The 23287-nt window shown below is 37.6% G+C and overlaps 1 protein-coding gene across 1 annotated transcript in view; it reads left to right on the plus strand.

Annotated features, from left to right (window-relative positions):
* The window catches only part of ITGA8 (integrin subunit alpha 8), a 169116-nt gene that overhangs the window by 57388 nt on the left and 88441 nt on the right, over positions 1–23287 (plus strand). The window contains exons 12-13 of the mRNA XM_077897083.1: positions 1227–1432; positions 6815–7006. Of these exons, the coding sequence (XP_077753209.1) occupies positions 1227–1432; positions 6815–7006 (398 nt within the window). The remainder of the gene's footprint in view (positions 1–1226; positions 1433–6814; positions 7007–23287) is intronic.

Raw genomic sequence — 23287 nt, forward strand, 5'->3', positions numbered from 1 at the left:
ATGCACTTGTCATGATGAACACTGGGTGATGGGTGAGAGTGTTGATTCACTATATTGTGCACCTGAGACTAATATAGCTCTGTATGTCACCAATAGTGGAATTAAAATACAATTTAAAAAAAAGAGAAAAAAATAGCCATTCCTTGAGTCTATCTATAACCACCCTTCACTTCCTTTGTATAAGTTGGCCAAATAACACTCAATAGTTTCTAGCTAGAAACCATGTGTTGGGTCTTCTGCTGTGGGAGACAAGTAAGAGGCTATTCTAGAAGTAGCTGGCAGCCCCAGACTATCTCAAAGTCACACTTCACCATGTTTATGGCTCTTACAAGGTAGGAAAGGGAGAAGGGGGATGCATTTTACTCTTTTAACAAGAATTCTTTCTTTTTACATTGCCATAATGTAGAAATATTGAGTAGTCTCTTCAACACCTAAGCCAGTGCCCTCATAATACTTATCATATATTAAATACTATAGTATGACCTGTGTGTGTGTGTGTGTGTGTGTACATATTCAGAAAGAAAGACACACAAAAAGAGCCAGAGCCAGAGACTGAGGGACATCTTCAGTTATGTATCCAATGAAGTAGCCTATTTCTACATTAGTATTTTTACGGTAATATCACTTGTTCAATATGGCACAGCTACTTACCAAAAGAGCCAGGTTTTAAAACCAGATGAGTATAACATCACAACTCGTCTTTGCCCATATCATCTGGACTCAACTTGCTTTTCCAATAATCTTTATTTTTTTTTGTAGGTTGTATTTTTTTTAGAGTGGTTGAGTTTATGGAAAACTTGAACAGGAATTACAGAGAGTTCATAAATTTTCCCTCTCCCCTGCACTCTCAGTCTCTACTGTTAGTACCATCTTGCCTCGGTGTGGTGCGTTTGTTACAATTGATCAACCCATATTGATACGTTGTTAACTGAAGTGCACGGCTTACATTAGGGTTCACTCTTTGTGTTATACACTCTGTGGGTTTTTCCAAATACATAATGTCAGGTATCTACCTACCATATCATGCAGAATATTTCCAGTCTTACAACATTCTATCACATTTTTGTGACATAGTGAAGCAATGAAAGAAGTACGATGATTGTAAAATGTGCCCTGAGAAAGGAAAAAATTACCACTGGAAATACACTAATCCAATTAATTAAAAGTGTACCCCAAAAGAATCGCATGTCTCTCAGAGCTCTGACCTCCCTCTTTGTTCCCTACAGAATGGATGACGTATTGATTGGGGCACCTCTCTTTATGGAACGTGAATTTGAGAGCAGCCCTAGGGAAGTAGGGCAAGTTTACCTGTATTTGCAAGAGAACGCACTTGTCTTCAGGGACCCACAAATCCTGGCCGGCACTGAGGTCTTCGGGAGATTCGGTAGTGCCGTGGCTCACTTAGGAGACCTGAACCAAGATGGATACAATGGTAATTGATACCAATACATGGAAATAGTTTATTTGTCATAATTCATGTTTTGCTCTATAGAAAGAAAAATGACATCTTTTTTTTAAAGACCCTATTTATCTATTCATGAGAGAGACAGAGAAAGGGGGGGTGCAGAGACACAGGCAGAGGGAGAAGCAGAGGAAGAAGCAGGCTCCACACAGGGAGCCCGATGTGGGACTCAATCCTGGGACTCCAGAACCATGCCCTGGGCAGTGCTAAACTGCTGAGCCACCCAGGGATTCCCAAAACAATGACATCTTAAAGTATTTGCAGTGGTGTGTGTGGTATAGCTACCATTACTGGCTTTTAATAAATTAGCAAAAACCTCAAGGCAGTTTAAAGTTTACATATGGTGTCATATAACAGCTCTAAATAAAGGCAGCAATTTGTTTTTATTTTTATTCTTTATTTTTTTAAGATTTTATTTATTTATTCATGAAAGACACTGGAGAGAGAGAGGCAGAGACACAAGCAGAGGGAGAAGTAGGCTCCATGCAGGAAGCCCGACATGGGACTCGATCCCGGGGCTCCAGGATCACGCCCCGGGCTGAAGGTGGCACTAAACCGCTGAGCCACTGGGGCTGCCCAGCAATTTGTTTTTATTTTATTTTTTTTTAATTTTTTTTTTATTTATTTATGATAGTCACAGAGAGAGAGAGAGAGAGAGAGGCAGAGACATAGGCAGAGGGAGAAGCAGGCTCCATGCACCGGGAGCCCGATGTGGGATTCGATCCCGGGTCTCCAGGATCGCGCCCTGGGCCAAAGGCAGGCGCCAAACCGCTGCGCCACCCAAGGATCCCGCAATTTGTTTTTAAATTGATATTTTGATTTAGTGGCTCAAAGAAAACAAGAGAGCCTTCTGTGTGTACAGAGTCAAGACAAATAAATACATGTTAACATATGGACAAGTATAGTGCCTTATGATTAACCCACATGGACTATGTATAGGTTATGCTGAATTTTTAAAAAAATATTATTTAAATTCAATTTGCTAACATATAGTAAAACACCCAGTGCTTATTTCATCACATGCCGTCCTTAGTGCCCTTCACCCAGTTACCCCATCCCCACACCCACCTCCTTGTTTGTTTCCCAGGGTTAGGAGTCTCTCATGGTTTGTCTTCATCTCTAATTTTTCCCCACTCGGTTCCCCTCCTTTCCCTTATGGTCCCTTTCACTATTGCTTATACTCCACATATGAGTGAAACCACATGATGATTGTTCTTCTCCAGCTGACTTATTTCACTCAGCATCATCCCCTCCAGTTCCATCCACATCAAAGCGAGTTGTAGGTATTCAGCCTTTCTGATGGCTAGTAATATTCCGATATATACCACCTCTTCTTTATCCATTCATCTGTCGAAGGACATCATGACTCCTTCCACAGTTTGGCTATTGTGGACATTGCTGCTGTGAACATTGGGGTGCAGGGGTCCCATAGTTTCACTACATCTGTATCTTTAGGGTAAACACCCAGTAGTGCAATGCTGGGTCATAGGGTAGCTCTATTTTTAACTTTTTGAAGAAACTCCACACTTTTCCAGAGTCACTGCACCAGCTTGTGTTCCCACCAATAGAGGAAAGGAGGAACCCTTTCTCCAGATCATCTCCAACATCTGTTGTTTCCTGTCTTGTTAATTTTAGCCATTTGTCACCGATGTAAAGTGGTATCTCATTGTGGTTTTGATTTGTATTTCCCTGATGGCAAGTGATGTGGAGCATTTATTTGTGTGCTTATTCACCATGTATAGGTCTTCTTTGGAGAAATGTCAGCTCATGTCTTCTGTCCATTTCATGACCGGATTGTTTGTTTCTTGGGTGTTGAGTTTGATAAGTTCTTTATAGATCTTGGATACTAGCCCTTTATCCAGTATGTCATTTGCAAATATCTTCTCCCGTTTTATAGGTTGTCTTTTAGTTTTGTTGATTGTTCCCTTCGCTATGCAGAAGCTTTTCATATTGATGAAGTCCCAGTAGCTTATTTTTGCTTTTGTTTCCTTTGCCTTCATAGATATGTCTTGCAAGAAATTGGTTATGCTGAATTTTAATTGGTCTATAAAACTTGAGCTTAAAGGCAACTTCACTGTTTGCAGTAAAGTAGCATTAAATTCTTAGTTTAGGATTATGATTCTTTAAGCGAGGAATTTATGAATGTCTTGCAGGTATGCTCTCCTCAGAAAAACATACATGCAAGCTCACATCAAGTTTTGCATACATTTTTAGGTCCTTTATATATATATATAGATAGATAGATTGTATTTATTTATTTATTTATTTATTTATTTATTTATTTATTTATTTGAGAGAGAGAGAGAGACAGGCAAAGAGAGAGAGAGCATGACAGGCAGAGGAAGAACCAGACTCCCTGCGGGGAAGCCCAATGTGGGACTCAATCTCAGGACCCTGGAATCACATTCTGAGTCAAAGACAGATGCTCAACCACTGAGCCACCCAAGCATCCCTTTCAGGACCTTTAAGTTAAGAAGCAAGGCAAGTGAGTTTCTTAAAGTTCAAGGGAGTAAAAGGAATTTGCTTCAACAAAATAGCCTAGGGAGTATTTGCATCGGATCAGTATTCATTAGTACCTTTGGCAAGGGGTATTGTACTTTTATGTTTTCTTTGAAAAAAAGACATCTCAGAAATGTATGGTTAGTAATTTTTAAAGTGCTGTAAAACATAAATGTATATTAAAAACTCATGGTTCCAGGAAAAGAATAAAAAAAAGAGACAAGTTCATCTTTCACTGATAATGCTGCTTTCAAAAACTGCCCTGTGAGCATCAAGTGAAATAATGCTAAGTTATCTAGCAAGTCATCTTTTCCACCATATTTTCCTCTATTTGTCTTTTTTTTCTCAAACCCTTCATGATATTTTTGGAAGCTAAGAGAGAACATTTTTAATTCTTTTTTTATTTTTTTAAATTTATTTATGCTAGTCACACACACAGAGAGAGAGACAGGCAGAGACATAGGCAGAGGAAGAAGCAGGCTCCATGTACTGGGAGCCCGATGTGGGATTCGATCCCGGGTCTCCAGGATCGCGCCCTGGGCCAAAGGCAGGCGCTAAACCGCTGCGCCACCCAGGGATCCCAAGATAACATTTTTAATGACATAAAGAGGTTCTGCCTTTCTGAGCATTGGTGTCCTTGAGTATAAAATGGGCAAAATAATGCCAAGCTGGGATGAAGCTCAGGACAGATGTGGGCTGACAGAGAAGGTGGAGGAGGGGCCCCCTTTGTCACTTGATACTATCTTTAATTTCCACAATGATCTGAGATTTGAGATGATTTATTTTTATCTGTCAAATGAAATGAATATGATCCTCATTATGTAGTCAAAATCAATTCATGATTGGGGCGCCTGTGTGGCTCAGTCAGTTAAGCATCTGCCTTCTGCTCAGGTCATGATCCCAGGGTCCTGGGATTGAGTCCTACATCGGTGCCCTGCTCAGTGGGGAGTCTGCTTCTCCCTCTCCCTCTGCCCCTCCCCCTGCTTGTGCTCTCTCACTCTCTCTGTCAAATAAATAAATAAAATCTTTAAAAAAAAAATCCAATCATGAAATGGGCAAAAGACATGAACAGACATTTCACAGAGGAAGACATACACATGGCCAATAAGCACATGAGAAAATGCTCCACATCACTTGCCATCAGGGAAATACAAATCAAAACCACAATGAGATACCACCTCACACCAGTGAGAATGGGGAAAATTAACAAGACAGGAAACAACAAATGTTGGAGAGGATGTGGAGAAAGGGGAACCCTCTTGCACTGTTGGTGGGAATGTGAACTGGTACAGCCACTCTGGAAAACTGTGTGGAGGTTCCTTAAAGAGTTAAAAAGAGAACTACCCTATGACCCAGCAATTGCACTGCTGGGGATTTACCCCAAAGATACAGATGCAGTGAAAAACTGAGACACCTGCATGCCAATGTTTATAGCAGCAATGTCCACAATAGCCAATCTGTGGAAGGAGCCTTGATGTCCATCGAAAGATGACTAGATAAAGAAGATGTGGTCTATGTATACAATGGGATATTACTCAGCCATTAGAAACGACAAATACCCACCATTTGCTTCAATGTGGATGGAACTGGAGTGTATGATGCTGAGTGAAGTAAGTCAATCAGAGAAGGACAAACATTATATGGTCTCCTTCATTCGGGGAATATAAAAAATAGTGAAAAGGATTATAGGGGAAAGGAGAGAAAATGAGTGGTAAATATCAGTGAGGGAGACAGAACATGAGACACTCCTAACTCTGGGAAATGAACAAGGGATAGTGGAAAGGGAGGTGGGCAGGGGATGGGGTGACTGGGTGTTAGACACTGAGGAGGGCACTTGACAGGATGAGCACAGGGTGTTATACTATATGTTGGCAAATCAAACTCCAATAAAAAATCATACAAAAAATTTCAATTCATGATTTATTTAGTCTTAGCAGACTTACTTAGGAGCAAAGAGAAATAAATGACAAAATGAGGACACATAACTATCAACCACTGGGGTGAGCAGTTATGTTACTGTGTCATTGGTGCTCTTTTTTATGTAGAACCAAGTCTTTGTGTCTGTTGTTTAGAACAATCCTGATGAACACAAGGTGTGAAAGCTCATTTTCCTTGAGTGCTATATTTAAGTGAGGGTCATGTGACAGGGTTCTTTCTAGGTTCCCCAATGTCCTCCACTGTACAGTGTGTCCTGCCTACCTCATGGGACAGGTCACCATGACATCGTATAATCTTTGTTCAAGAGATGATTTCTTTTAATAAGAAACTTGTAAGTACTTTGCAGAGATGCCTCCCCTGTTCTACCCAGTCTGGTGGTGTGAGCTGGCTCTCTGTGTTGCTGAGTTCCCGGTGTAGACCACCCTTTGCCTGCTCCTCCAATGGACCAAGCTCTTTCCACCTTTGGACCATGGCACACCAGTTCCTCCAGCCTGGAGTGCTCTTCCCTCTGATTTCACACAGTTGGTTTCATCTCGTCCCCAGATTTCAATGTCAACATGAGCCTTAGCAACACCGAATCTAGAAATAACAACCATTCTCCACTATGTTAATATTTTTTATTCTTCTACATAGAATGTGTAGCTCTCCATCTTTTCTTGATTTGTTTCTTTATTCAAATTGTGGACTACCTGTACTGGAATATAAACTTTCTAAAAACAGCAGTCCCTCAGTAAATATTTGCTGGATGGATCAAAGACAACCAATAATTTATTGTTGCTGCAGTATTATGAAATTTTCACAGAAAACTTAATGCGCCCTTTGGATTCTAGGACACTGCTCTTTGTTTGCACTTATTTCTATCTCTGAAACCTTCTTCTTTACTTAAAAAATATGTTCACATGTCCCGGTTTGCAGACATTGCCATCGGTGCACCCTTCGCAGGCAAGGATCAAAGAGGCCAAGTACTCATTTACAATGGGAACAAAGATGGCTTAAACAGGAAGCCTTCCCAAATTCTACAGGGAATGTGGGCCTCTCAGACCATTCCTTCGGGCTTCGGTTTTACCCTAAGAGGAGACTCAGACATAGACAGGAATGATTACCCAGGTAAGAGTTTCTTTCCTTTCTTGCAAGGGAGCCCACTTTCTAGATAGAAGCCCATTCTCAGGACAGCGCCTGTGTATACGCAGTTCTTTTTTTAACCATGAAGGCCAAGTGGATGGCACAGGGCTTTTATGTATGGCTCCTGAGTGATTTTCACGAGAATATGAAGGAAGACAAAATAAACACGGCTTTTCCCACCAAGAGAGGGTATTAGAAAGACAAGATGGCTTTTGAAAAACCACACTGGGCCTACAACTTGTCAACTTTGCAACCAAAGTTGTTATTCAAAACCCCTCAGTGGGCTGTTCTCCATTGATAAAGACAGCTTGCCTCAGAGCCAGCTTGAGCAATTTATTTTAACCCTGTAGTTCTCTCTCCATCTCTTAGTTCCAAGTAATTAACTCATGAACTTCAAATTTTCTGTCATAGAGCTCTTATGTTTTTGGAGCATAAGTATTTCACCATACTTTGGGGTTTTTTCAAAATAGATCGAATATTTTAAGTGAAGCCAAAGGAACTGGTTTATAATAAAGGTTGTAAACTCTTCTTGATTACTTACTTCATGTTGAGGTCTCATGGAAATTATACAGCACAGCGGGATAATTCATGTTCTTTGTTTGACATCGGAAAACACAATTTGTCTTCAAGGATTGTTTCAGTAATCCCAGGATTTTTAGCAGAAGACATTGGACTTCTTGATCCTATGGTTCAATCATCACTTTTATGTTAGTTATTTTAAGATGGTTTCAATAAATACTTAGAAATCACTAATAGTTAACTGACAGCTTTAACTACTTATTAAAACCTTGTCTCTTGTCTTAATTGGGTATTTTCCATATGTAGAATTTTTTCTGGTTTGGGGCAACATTCCAATAAACTGCCAAAATACACATCACTAATTTCATCCTTCCACTTCTCTTCCCCTCTGGGATTAAGCAAAAAGGATACAGCAATTTATTCTGATAAATTTGCCAGAAATCTCTCATGACACTAATATAGATACTGTAGTGTGCTCAAAGCAGATATAGTATTATATTATATACAAATACATCCTGTTTTCCACATTTTTAAAAACATCTAGTTAAATTTATTTTCTTAGGTTAATTATACTAATCCAATCAATGAGGTTAGTGGGGATTATTTTACTGGGGGGAGGGGGTGTCATTCATAATATACTCTATTTTAAATAATCCTCCCTGTGATTTCTTCCTAAAATACGTCAGGATGATTCATAAAATTTAACTCATGGGTTGCAACTTTAGAGAAATAGTTATTTTGGAAAGTTATTGCCATTCATTATGCCTATCATAGTCTCACCTTTGTACCAGGGAACTTGATAGACAGAATGGCTGGACCTTCCACAAGGTAAAGGAAATAAGGGATGTATCAATCACATAGGCAGTTCATCAACTTCTTTTGAAGTCTCTGAAACAAAATCCAAGAAGGAGAGAAACATGAAACAACTTTTCTCTCAAGGAATATTCCTTCCTGGGGGTGGGCAGAGGGTTGTGGTGGTGGGGGAGCAGGAGTAGGACAGGGAAGAAAGAAGTTAAAATAGGTAAATGGTAATTAGTTGCCTCTTAATGATGTCTTCTTTTTTTAAGATCTATTTATTTATTCAGGAGAGACATAAAGTGGCAGAGACATAGGCAGAGGGTGAAGCAGGCTCCCCGTGTGGAGCCTGATATAGGACTCAATCCCAGGAACCTGGGATCACAGACTGAGCCAAAGGCAGACACTCGACCACTGAGCCACCCAGGTGCCCTTATTTTAAAAGATGTCTTCTTTTATCCCTTCTTAACAATCAGAAAAAGTCATTTGAGGCCATTTGTTAACTTTATCTACTGAGGCTGATTCAATTTATACTAACTAATGAAGTTAATGCAGTCTATCCATCTGTCTGTAAAGTAAATGTTCTTTACTAAGGCAAAACCATTAATGCCACTAGTTGAATTCTTATCCCTCAAGATGGTCTATTAATGCCACTAGTTGAATTCTTATCCCTCAAGATGGTCTTGAGGCACTCAGAGTTCGCCTGTACATCTTAGAAGACTTGGGTTCTGGTTCCAGTTCTGCCTGTCGAGTGAAAATATAGATGTCTGCTGATTCATGATCCTGTAACATCTTCCTTGATCCTCATCTTTTTGCAAAAGAATGCCACTCCTCTAAGGAAAGGACTTGATGGGATGAGCACTGGGTGTTTTACTATATGTTGGCGAATTGAATTCAAATAAAAAAATTTTTTTAAATGCCACTCAAAGAAACCTCTTTATGAGTATTGACACCAAGTCCCCAAGGATCTACGCAGAGGAAAACCACCTATCAGACAGGTAACTACATTCTTTTCACTAGTAGAGTGGATTTGAAATTCACAGGCAAAATTCAGGAATGGGACCTGTAACTTTCCTCATTATTCTATTAAGAAGTTCCATGTGGCTTGTCTGAAGCCTCTATTTCTATTAAGGGGAAAAACAATCTCACAGTTGCTTCCAGATCCAGACTTAATCTCAGTTGTGTAAACATTCATTTCAATTCAGGACTTTCTCCTTCCTCCCTCTGTGGCCACTCTTTCAAGGAACAGAGTAGCAAAGGACATGCCTGTTGTCCAGGGATTGAGAAAGGGGCATCCACCTCCAAGGCATCACCCGTTTTTACTAGCTCCTGTCTGAAGGGTAACTCAGCCTCTCCTGGTCTTTGATGTGTCACCCGAGCTTCCATGGTTAATCCTGTGGCCTGTAGTCACCACTGCTCAAAAGTTCCATGTGTCCTGGCTTCATCCTATTTTGATATCTTCTGGTCGACTCTCAGCATGGGCTTCTATGCCACAGTTGGGACTCAGATACTTTCGGGTTGGGTTTTCAGGTTTCTGAAATTGTTTATCCCCCTAGATTATTCCTTTAGCTATCGCTAATTTTGTACCAAGAAATCTTATTGCTTTAGCCTAATAGTGTTGCAGTTTTCTAATGTTTTGCCTGGGAAATAGCAATCTTCTCCCCGCCTACAATCCCCCTGCAAAGTTTACTGGGCGGAATGCTTTCCAAACTCTACAGTTCATTTTTAAAAACTCTATGTCCAAGGCTCCCATGGTCTGTCTTGTGATTTGCCCAAACCAGACCTTTTTGAAACTTAAAAAGAATCACAGTTTGCTTTCTCTCTGGGGTCCTGCTCTTCCAAAGCAAAGTTACTCTGCTTTTAGATTATTGTGCCTTCTATGAGTTTCAAAATCTATTTCACAGGTTAACTTTCTTCTAGTGTGTATCTAGTCATCCCCGTAAGCAGAGTTCACAAAGTTGGCTGCACATTGAGATCATCAGTGGACTTTTAATCCATCTGCTCAGGTCATACTCTAAACTCAGAATCAGACTCTCCAAAGTCAGAATCTCTGGGTGGGGGGGAGGGGTAGAGCTCAAACCAGAGTAACATAGTTAAATAACCTGGATCATTCCAGTATACAAGCCAGCTGGGAGCTAATGATCTAGAACTAGGTTCCCCCTTAATGAACATCAAATCAACTGGGCATCTTGTTAGAGCCCAGATCCTGACTCAATTGGTCAAGGGAGTGGGAAGATTCCTTCTTTCCAGCGAGTTCCCAAGTTTTTTCCCTGCTGCTGGGCTCCACATCAGACCCTGAGTGGCAAATTCTGAAGCACTGTGCATGCTGGTCACCCATTGAGTCTCTTAATACAGGTTGAATGCATGGCACCCCTTCAGATAATTTGGCTTATGGAGTCTGAGATGGAGTTCTGGGATTTATGCTCCTACCCAGGACCCTACTTTGAGAAACACAGCTCTAGAGCCTTTGTGCTTCCTTTCCATGCCTACACTAGTCAGATGTACAGGGTTCTCTTTTGGCAGACACCTGTTAGCTAGGCTCTGGCATTCCATTTATTCTCTACAAGTTTGTCCAACCAGCCCGAGGGGCTCTTCTCCAGGTTTCCTCTATGTGGTTACTGCCATGGGGATGTTTGGGCATAATACATGCTCTGGCCTCATCTGGAGAAATTAAGGAATGCTCATTGAAAATATTTAATTTTTCATGCACTGCTCTACATTTCCTGGAAGTTATCTGTGTATTGAAAATGATGCCTCGCTGACTTGCATTTAAAATATATTATCGCATTTGTTAGGAATTAACCCACCTTAACCTGACTTAAGCCATAAAGGGAGAGATTTATATTAAAGGTATAGGGAATAAAATAAATAAATAAATAAATAAATAAATAAATAAATAAATAAAGGTATAGGAATATCTCAAGGAAACCTAATGACAGGAATCTGTCAGGCCTCTGGAAAGGACTAGCTGGTCAGGTTAGGACTTCCTCTCTCTTACTCTCATCTCTGCTGTTCTTTCCATGCCTGCTCCCCCCCCCCACCATTTCTCTCAGTGGTGTCTCAGCTCCAGAGTTCACATATTACAGTTTTCCTCAAAGAGCCTGTCTACAATTTATCTCAGTCCCAAATCCTAGGGAAAGGAATCTTATAGGCTCTGAGGCAAAGGGTGACATTTTCCAAGGTAGGAGGTGACTTGTGAATTATGCAGGTATCCCAGTAAATATCCACTATAATGCTCCTGCAAAACAAAATAAAACAAAATGGTCCTAGGAAAGAATTGTAGCAAGAAGTGAAGAAAAATAATTGAAAAGAAAAATATTTTGTCCTAAAAATTAAAATAACAATAATTAAATTGTTCATTGATATTTTTATGCTTGTTCCTTTCACTTCAAGGTCCAAAAGAAAAAGAAATAAGACATTCCTTGATTCAGTCAAAAAATACATATTAGAATTTACTCTGTATTAGAAATTGTGCTGGAGGAATGGTGGCAAGGCATACACAGTCACCACCTTCCCAGAGTTGACATTCCAGGTGAGAAAGACAGCTAAATAATTACAACAAAGTCTGAGCACTGTAATACTGAAGTCTTTAAATGCAAAACTTTTTTTGGAGTATGATAAAATCTGAAAAAATTCAAGCATTGTTGCTGAACATTATGCTTATGAATTTTAAAAGCATATCGTGAGAAAAATACTGTTGGCCTTTGGGAATTTTGTAAGTATTTGGTCTTAATTAAATGAATCAGCTGAGGAAAATAGATAAGCTCTGGAGCTTCTTCTATAAGCACCTCCATTTCTCCTGACAAATTTCCCCAAGGCAAGCTAATATTCTGATCAGGGCTACAAGTTATGTACCGGTTGTGCCCAGCCAAAGGGCAAGTGACGGCAGATTCATACACCAAGAGGTTTCCTCCACACAGGATGGGGCAAGGCCACCTTTTAAAATTCATACACAGGCATCTAGCCCTGTTCCAGGTCCTCCATTTGAAATAGAAACAAAATCCCCCAAGTCTCCACTTTAACTACTTGGTCACCTGCAGAATTTATATAAAGACAAATGTACAAGTGAACAGGAGTCTGGAATTCTGCACTGAATTCAGTCAAACCCCTTGGAGTTGCTATTGAATGGAAAACACTTGAAAAACTGTGCTTACCCAAAGAGATGGGGTTACTTTTCCCATTCCTGAAGTGTACACTTTTACCTCATTTTAGGCACCAGCTATATCTGCAAGCAGAGCTGGGCTGGCTTCCCCTGGTCTTCACTGCCTGCCATCTATCCTCTCCTGGGCACACTGCTATGAAACCTACCTATGTTAATGGCGGGGTGCACATGTTGCCCCATTGGTCAGATAGCAGCAAGTATTCTTAACATGTTTTTGAAACAAGCCAGCTGCCTTTTGCAGGAAGAAAGAATAAGGTTGATTGTGATGTTTGATGTATATTTATTGTGAATTACAGCTGTTTCATCTCCCAGACTGACTAGAAATCAGGTCACCTAGTACCTGAAATAATCAAAAGCACAGACATGTAAAAGGTGGTTTGATTTACATTTACTTTTTGTCACACGACCTCTTCTGCAAGTTACAGATGTTCTGTATTTGAGCAGGACCAGACACTTAGTTTCCTTGTCTTAGGGGGAAAAAAATGCTACCAAAAAGCAGGCATGGGACCAATTATATTGCAATTATATTGCAATTATTATTGCAATTAGAGCAATTATTACTACTATGCCATCTACTGCATAGAAGAGAAATACAGTTCATATCCACTAGAATATTATTGTTTAATATTTCTCATGCACACATACATATACTCACATTTATATGAGTATTTGTGTGTATGTGTATTTTTTTGTGTAGGTATGTGTACTCCAAGACGGTTTACAGAGTAAGGTAGATGACACTCTACTTCTTTCTTTTTGGGAAACATCAAACCAGTGTTAAGAATAACCTATTAAAGTTAGCAGTGTGCTAACAAGGGAAGGGAAATCAGACCACCCAGGTTAGGATCCTCATCCATCACTGATGGGCTGTGTGGCAATGGACAAATTACTCAATTTCTCTGAGCTTCCATTTCCTTATCTGATATTATGGGGCTAACAATATTTCCTTCACTGGGTTGTATGTGTTTGTACTTTCTAAGATGGGAAAAGATTTTTGCAAAATGTTGTAAAATGGCTTAGAAAAAAAAGGAAATCCACTTGATTGACATAAACAGAATCGAAGCTACTTTACTTCACAGACATATTTGGGCCACATAAAATGTTAAAAAGGTGCATTCTTGGATTCTGGAGATGGACAAAATGAGTTTCAAACTGGACTCCACTGTTTCCTAGCTGTATAAGCATAAGATAATTTCCTAATCTCTCTGAACTTCAATTTCCTTATCTGTAAAATTAGAGTATGTTGGTAAAAGAGACAAAATGGCATTTTTTATGTAATATGAAATGAGATGATGGGTTTACGTTAAAATGGAATTACATAGAATATAGTTTAATAAATGGCAGCTTTCCAATCAAGTCTTAAAACAAGACTAAAGTTTGGAGGTATTCTTTTCTTATGCACACTAGTTGACATTATTTTCTTTTGCTTATTTAATTTCTATGGCCCCCAATCTTAATTTAGAATACCATATTTGCTTCCCTCGCCCCAGATGAGCACTGAAATTGAGACGGTTAGTTTGAGAAGCACTTGTAAAATTCCCATTGCTGGACCCTCACTAGAAGCTTCCAGTATCAGGAGGTTACTGCCCTGCTATGGTGCAGTTCCACTACTCACTCCATCTGACCTCCCACCCCTAAGTGGGAGACGAGGCATAAGGGACTTCTATTACTCACTACTGTGATTTACTAGGTGCCAAGAATGGAAAATGCTCTTCCTTCTTAAGCTCTAAGGCACTTGAGGGCATTTATTTTCATACAAATTGGACCTGAACTAGGTGATAACGATGGCAACTGAAAGGAAGGAAATAATGTAAATGAACAATTGTCAAGACTTAGTAATGGCTGGCCATGATGGAAAGTAAAGGAGTAAAGTTAAGAGTAAGGAATAAGGAAGAGATGTTAAGGATGACTCTAGAATTTTGATCCAATGTACCCAAGAAAAGTATGGCAAAATGGACAGACATAAGGAGATTTAGTTATAGAAATATAAAGATTCTACTATAGAAATAATATTTAGAATAATTTTCTTAATATCTACTTTCTCCACTCAGTGTTTAGATTTCTTACGGTTCATATTCTCATCGGTACATATACATAAATAGGAGTCGTTAGTATATTCATTTATATTCATTTCTGGCACCAAAATCCTTTTCCTATTTAAAATATGGATGTATTCAGGTTTCTGTGTTGGTGCTGATTGGAAAATGAGGGTTGGCCAGAGGAGTATCTTGTATACATTAATTGAGTGAAAGCATTTCAGAGAAGAAACAGCTGTGATGGTCAGAAATCCCTAAAAATTCAATGATCTAGCCTAATCCTGTTAAACATGATTGTATAACAAGACCATCTGCTAAATGCATAGCCCAGACACTGGAGGGTGGAGGAAGGGAAGTGCAGGTTTTGTTTCACAGAAATCTTGCAGGCAATAAAAACTGGGGGAAGACATGGGCTGAATGCCAAGACGATCATTGTCTTGTTCAGGCCTGTAATGTCTGATGATTATACCATGAAGCCATCTCAGACAATTATACCAAATGGAAAAAAAAATGACCCATTATCTGTTTTAAGGAGTGCTCTGTGTGTGTGTGTATGTGTGTGTGTGTGTAAGCAAACACCCAAGCAAGAAAGAACCTACACATAAGAAGAAATAAAAGGATGGCTTTAGCCAAGGGAATAATGCATAATCAAACCTTGAGCTCCTTGAAATTGATTTGAAGTTTAGTTGAACTAAATTCAAATCTTATAGTCAAAGTTTATTTCTACTTCTCAAACTGCTACTCAAGTTATCCTGTAAATTATATTCCTTATTGAGCAAGATTTTCATAATTTCATTATAAACACATTAGAAATTTTAGTATACAATCTAACTTGTAAAAATATTTTATGAATTAGTTTAAATGGAATTAATTAAGTCAACTGACAGAGTTCCTGGACTTGAATCTAACAGTGTCATAAAGTGGAAGTAAAAGTGAATGGAGAGAGAAAACCCGTGAATTCTAGAACCAGCTCTCCCATGACAATGTTACTTTAGTAACTTAGCTTCTCTGGGCCTGACTTTACTCTCCTGAATGTGATGTGGATGCATGGAAGGCTTCTCCAAGGGTCTTTTTGAACTCCACACTCCTCTGATCCTATAATCCAAGATTTAGACTTACGGCCTTCCAGATAAAGACACTACCAAAAAAAGAGAACTGTAGGCCAATATCTCTGATGAATGTGATGCAAAAATTCCCAACAAAATATTAACAAGCTGAATCCAACAATACATTTTAAAAAATCATACACATGAAGTGGAATTGATTTATGCAAGGTGGTTCAATATTCCCAAATCAATCAAAATGATATATCACACCAATAAGAATAAAAAACCATGTGATCATTCCAATAAATGCAGAAAAACCATGTGACAAAGTAGAACCTATATTCATGATGAAAACCCTAAACCAAGTAGTTTTAGAGAGAATACACCTCAACATAATAAAGGCCATACATGAGAAATCCACAGCTAATGTCATACACAATGGTGAAAGAGATTTTCCCCTAAGCTCAGGAATAAGAAAAGAACGTCCACTTTCACAGCTTTTATTCAACATAGGACTGGAAGCTCTAACCACAGCAATCAGACAACAAAAAGAAAAAGGTAACCCAACTGGTAAGAAACAAGTAACACTGTCACTATTTGCAGATGACATGATACTATACATAGAAAACCCTGAAGATCCCACCAAAAAACTACTAGAACTACTAAATGAATTCAGTAAGATCTCGGGATACAAAATCAATGTGCAGAAATCTGTTGCATTTCTATATACAAATAATGAAGCAGCAGAAAGAGAAATTAAGAAAACAACCCTTTTTACAATTGCACCAAAAAATAATAAAATACCAAGAAGGTGAAAAGCCTGTACTCTGAAAACTATAAAACACTGATGAAAGAAATTGAAGATGACACAAAGAAATGGGAAGACATCCCGTGCTCATAGTTTGGAAGAACAAATATCATTAAAATGTCCATACTACCCAAAGCAATCTACAGATTTAATGCAATCCTTATCAGGGCACCTGGGTGGCTCAGTCTGTTAATGCAATCTGTCAAAATACCAACAGCATTTTTCACAGAACTAGAACAAATAATCTTAAAATTTTGTGATTCCATAGAAATAATCTTAAAGTTTGTATAGAGCCACAAAAGACCCCAAATAGCCAAAGCAATCTTCGAAAAGAAGAATAAGACTGGAAATATCACAATCCCAGGTATCAAGTTATCCTACCAAGCTGTAGAAATCTAAACAGTATGGTACTGGAAAAATAGACACTTAGATCAGTGGAACAGAATAGAGATCCCAAAAATAAACCCATGATTATATAGTCAATCTTCAATAAAGCAGGCAAGAATATCCACTGGGAAAAAGTCTTTTCAACAATGGTGTTGAGAAAACTTAACAGTTACATGCAAAAGAATGAAACTGGACCACTTTCTTACACCATGCACAAAAATAAAGTCAAAATGGGTCAAAAAAAATCAAAATGGGTCAAAAACCTAAAAGACCTGAAGCCATAAAAATCCTAGAAGAGAGCACAGGCAGTCACTTCTCTGACATTGGCCATAGCAACGTTTTTTCTAGATATGCCTCCTGAGGCAGGAAAAACAAATGTAAAAATATATTATTGGGACTACATCAAAATGAAAGGCTTCTGCATAGCAAAGGAAACAATCAACAGAACTAAAAGACAAAATACTGAATGGAAGAAGATAGTTGCAAATTATGTATCTGATAAAGGGTTAATGTCCAAAATATATAAAGAACTTCTACAACTCAGCACCAGAAACCAAATAATCTGGTTAAAAATGGTCAGAAGACATGAACAGAAATTTCTCCAAAGAGGACATACATATGGCCAACTGACACATGAAAAGATATTTGACATCACTCATCATCAGGGAAATGCAAATCAAAATTACAAGGAGATATCGCCTCACACCTCATACCTATCAGAATGTCTAAAATCAAAACACAAGAAACAACAAGTGTTGGTGAGGATGTGGAGAAAGAGGAACCCTCATGCACTGTTAGTGGAAATGTAAACTGGTATAGCCACTGTGGAAGCTTCCTCTAAACATTAAAATTAGAATTACTGTATGATCCCATAATGTCACTACTGGATATTTACCCAAAGAATGTAAAAACACTAATTCAAAGAGATATACGTACCCTTCTGTTTACTGCAGCATTAGTTACAATAGCCACATTATAGAAGCAGCCCAGTGTCCATCAAAAGATGGATGGATTAAAAAAAACTGGTATGTATATACAATAGATTATTACTCAGCCATAAAAAAGAATGAAATCTTGTCATTTGCAACTACACTAATGGATCTACAGAGCACAATGCTAGTGAAATTACGTCGGTCAGAGAAAGACAAATACCATATGATTTCACCCACATGTGGAATTTAAGAAACAAAACAAATGAGCAATGAGAAACGGAAACAAACCAAACAGATTTTTAACTATGAAGAACAAACAGATGGTTACCAGAGGGGAGGTGCATGGGGGGATGGGTGAAATAGGTGAAGGAGATTAAGAGTACTCTTATCATGATGAGCACTGAGTAATGACTAGAATTGTTGAATCACCATATTGTACACCTGAAACTAATCTAACACTGTATATTAAATATACTGGGCTTAAAATAAGAAAAAATTTTAGGAAAAAGGGTGTTTCTTCTCATTCATTTATTCAATTTCTTGTATCTGTATGAACTCATGGATATTTTATCTGTATGAACTCATGGCTATTTATTTTATCTTTAGGGCTATAATCCATTGCTATATTTGTTTATATTTGTTGCCCAATGTGTTCTATATTTAGCTGTTGGGGACTCTTTCCAGTTCATTCCTGTGTTCTTTTAATATTTCCCATCCTTTTATGAGCATTTCCTTACTTTATAACATCATATGCTCCAAAATTATCCTGAATTTACCCTGCTACAGCCCTGGAATCAATCATGCTTCAAAGACATATAGTTTCTTTATTGAAGAACAATATTTAGAAATTGCTATCTAGACAATAGGTGTTATCATGGCAGCTAGGGTATTAAGACTTGTAATGCACTTCTGTGGATTGACATATTGCCATATATTATAGCTACATTGCAAACCATCAATATTCCTTGAAATCAACAAATTATATTTTCATTATTCGGCTTATATCTTGTAAGTCAACATTTTTCATTTTAGTTGTCAACAACAGTATTTGGGCAATGTTAATATTATTTATTCAGCCAATGTTTAGAACAGCCACCATTTTTCTTCACTTTTAAGGATGACAATATTAGAATATTTACTAGTTATGACACTCAAGAGATTGTATTTTAGAAATACAATTTATTAGTTTATTCAACAAATACTTATTAAGTGTCTTTCACGTGCTTGGTACTGTTCTAGGTTTTGGGGATATAGCACTGAATTAAATAATGACCCTGCCTTCATGGACCAGAGTTCAAATTCTAGCTGTAACACTGGCTTACTGTGTAAGCTTGACAAGTTTACGTAACCACACAAGCCTCAGTCCTCATTGGTAAAATGGTTATACAATGCCTAATAGTTTCTCCTTTAAATGGGGGTTGTGGGTGTTAAATTGGATAACATGTATAAAGCAGTTAGCACTGTGAACACCTAGTAGCAATTATTAAATATTAGTTATAAATGATACACTGATACTATTTTGACATAATCCATGCCTTTAAGAAACAATGCAATCAAGGAGATAAAAGCATTCAACAATTAACTGTAGTATATGACAGCATATGAGAAGAGTTTTAAGAGGTAAAATAGTAATAATAATAATGAATGAGTTAAATAGAGAAGTTTCTTCTAGCTAAGGTGTTAAAGAAAGCTTCATGGGGGGAGTTATGGTTAAGAAAGGTCTTAATACAGGTATAATTTTAAGTGGTTATAAGGCAGCATTGCAGCAGAGGAACACAGCATGAGAAAGACTCAATTTTGGAAGTGACTTGGCTCAAATTGATACCAAGTATCAGTTTACTCCAATTGGAGCATAAATGTTTGTGTTTTGTTTTGATTTTGTATATTTTTTATTGGAGTTTGATTTGCCAACATATAGTATAACACCCAGTGCTCATTCTATCAAGTGCCCCCCTCAGTGCCCATAAGTCAATCGGAGAAGGACAATCATTATATGGTTTCACTCATATGGGAAATATAAAAAATAGTGAAAGGGATTATAGGGGAAGGGAAAGAAAATGAGTGGGAAAAATAAGAGAGGGTGACAAAGCACGAGATGGGAGCATAAATGGAGAGATTCAATGATGAGTAAATTTGGGGCAGATAATGAAGAGGCTTAAATAGCATATCAAATTATTGGTATTTTATTAGGAAAATAATGGAAGAAGAGATTCTGTTTTATATTTCAATATGACACTTTTACTTCAGTCTTTAGCAATGAGCAGAATGATCTGTAATGAAAAAGAAACTTGAGGGCAAAAGCCATTAAAGTATCCCGGGTGAAAGCAGTACACCGACCCAGGTGAGTACGGCATAATGCCAGTGCAGCCTGGATGTGAGTGGGAATAAGACGACTCAGCCACCTTCAACTTTTTTTTTTTGCATTCCCACAAGCAATGAATGAAAGCTCCTACAGTTTCACAATCTCACCACCATTTGATACTATCAGTGACCTGAATTTGGGCCTTCCTAACAGGTGCATGTCATTACATAGGCTCATTTGCCATCTGTATATCTTCTTTGGTGAGGTGTCTATTAAGGTCTTTGACTCATTTTTTAATGGAGCTGTTTTCTTATTATTAAGTTTGAAGAGTTTTTTGTCTTTTTCAGATAACATCCTTTATCAGACGTATCTTTTGCAAATATTTTTTCCAGTTTGTGGCTTATCTTCTCATTCTCTGGACATTGTTTTTCATGGAGCAGAAATTTTTAATTTTTAATTTTTAATTTTCAATTCTTCCTTTCATGGATCGTGCCTTTCATGTTGTATCTAAAAAGTCATCACCATACCCCAGGTCATCTATGGGCTTTCTTCTATGTTACCTAGAAGTTTTGTAGTTTGTGTTATACATGTAAATTTCTGATCTGTTTTGACTTAATTTTTGTGAAAAGTGTAAATAGATTATTACTGTTGAAGAGATTATCTTTTCTCCATTGTATTACCTTTGCACCTATGTCAAAGATCAGTTGACCATATTCATATGCGTGTATTTCTGGGTTCTCAATTCTTCTCCATTATTTGTTTATTCTTTCACCAACACCATACCATCTTGATTACAGATTTATAGTAAGTCTTCAAGTAGAGCAGTGTCAGTTCTCCAACTTTGTTCTCCTTCAATATTGTATTGGCTATTTTGCATCTTTTGCTCATCAAAATGCATTTTAGATTCTGTTTGTTGATAGCCACAAAATGACTTGCTGAGAACTGTACTGGGATTGCACTGAATCTATAGAGCAATGACATCTTAACAGTATTGAGTTTTCCTACCCATGAACATGGGATATGGCTCCATTTATTTAGTTCTTTGATATCTTTCATCAGAGGTTTGTTTTTTAGCTTTCCTCAAATAGAGTTGTACATATTTTGTTAGATTTATTTGTAAATATTTCATTTTGGGAAGGAGGATGGTAATGTAAATGGTATTTGTGCTTTTAATGTCAAATTCTACTTATTCATTGCTGGTGTATGAGACAATGACTCTTGTATATTCTCTTTGTATCCTGCAACCTTGCTATATCTAGTCTCAGGAGTTCATTTGCTTTTCTTTTGGATTTTATACTTAGATGATCATATCATCTGTGAACAAGATAGTTTTATTCTTCTATTCCCAATCCATATACCTTTAATTTCCTTGTCTAATTCCATTAGCTAGGACTTACTATTTTTTTAAGATTTTATTTCTTTGAGATAGAGAGCTAGTGAGATAGAGAGAGAGAGAGAGAGAGAGAGAGAGAGCATGAACAGGGGGAGGAGAGAAGGAGAGGGAGAAGCAGGCTCTCCACTAAACAGAGAGCCTGACATGGGGCTCGATCCCAGGACCCTGGGATCATGACCTGAGCTGAAGTCAGATGCTTAACCCACTGAGCCACCCAGGCATCCCTAGCTAGGACTTCTGTTATGATCCTAGAAAGCAGTGGTGAGAGGGGACATCATTGTCTTATTCCTAATCTTAATGAAAAAGCTTCAAAGTTTTTAGCATTAAGTATAATATTAGCTGTAGGGTTTTTGTAGATATTATTTATAAAGTTGAGGAAGTTCTCTATTCCTAGTTTACTAAGAGTTTCCATCAAGAATAAGTGTAGGATATTGTTGAATTCTTTTTCTGCATCTATTGATATGATCATGATTTTTTTTCTTCTGTAGCTTTTAGATGTAATGGATTACATTAATTGATTTTCAGATGTTGAACTAGACTTGCATACCTAAATCACACTTGATTGTGGTGTATAATTCTTTTTATATATTGTTGGATTCAATACACAAATATTTTGAAGATTTCTGCATGAGAGGTATTGACCTATAGTGTTTTGTTTTTTTTTAAATTTGTATTGTCTTTGTCTCATTTTGATAATAGGATAATGCTGGTATCATAGGATGAGTTAAGGCTTATTCCCTCTATTATATCTTCTGGAAGAGAACGTAGATAATTTGTATAATTTCTTTCTTAAATCTTTGATAGAATTCACAAGTGAACTCATCTGGACTTTGTGCTTACTGTTTTGGAAGGTTATTAATTGTCAATTTAATTTATTTAGTAGATACGGGCCTACTCCAATTACCTCTTTCTTCTTGAGTTAGTTTTGGCAGATTGTGTCTTTCAAGAAATTGGTCCATTTCACTTACATTATCAAATTTATGGGCTTAGAGTTATATTCCTTTATTATTCCTTTAATGTCTATATAACATCCCTTCTTTCATTTATCTTATTAGTAATGTGTGTTCTCTCTACTTTTGTCTTATTTAGCCTGGCTAGAAGGTTATTGGTTATATTGATCTTTTCAAAGACCTAGCTTATAACTTTGTTGATTTTCCTTTGATTTTATATTTTAAATTACATTGATTTCTGATCTAATTATTATTTCTTTTCTTCTGCTTACTTTGGATTTAATTTGCTCCGCTTTTTCTATTTTCCTAAGGGAGAAGCTTAGTTTACTTATATCTTTCTTCTTTTCTAATTTATGTATTTGATGGTATAAATTACCCTCTAGGCACTGTTTTCACTACATCCCACAAATTTTGGTAAGTTGCATTTTAATTTTCATTTAATTTAAAATATTAATTTGTCTCGGGTTTTCTGCTTTGAGCCATGTGTTGTTTAGAAGTATGTCATTTAATCTCCTAATACTTTGGGATTTTCCAGATATCTGTTATTGATTTCTAGTTTAATTCCATTGTGGTCTGAGACCAAACATTGTATGATTTCTAGTCTTTCAAATTTGTTAGAGTGTGTTTCATGCCCAGACTATGGTCTATCTTGGTGAACGTTCCATATGAGCTTGAGAAGAATGTGCTTTCCATTGTTCTTAGATGAAGCAGTCTATGGATATCAATTATACCCAGTTGATTGGTGATGTTGAGTTCAATTATGTCCCCATTGATTTTTGCCTGCTGGGTCTGTTCATTTCTGATAGAGAGGTGTTGAAGTCTCCAACCATAATAGGGGATTAATCTATTACTCCTTGCCTTTTTGTTAGCTTTTGCCTAGCACTCTGCTGTTAGGCACAGACACGTTAAGGATCATCATGTCTTATTGGAGAATTG

This window comes from Canis aureus, chromosome 5, assembly GCF_053574225.1.
Source record: "Canis aureus isolate CA01 chromosome 5, VMU_Caureus_v.1.0, whole genome shotgun sequence".
Taxonomy (NCBI): domain Eukaryota; kingdom Metazoa; phylum Chordata; class Mammalia; order Carnivora; family Canidae; genus Canis; species Canis aureus.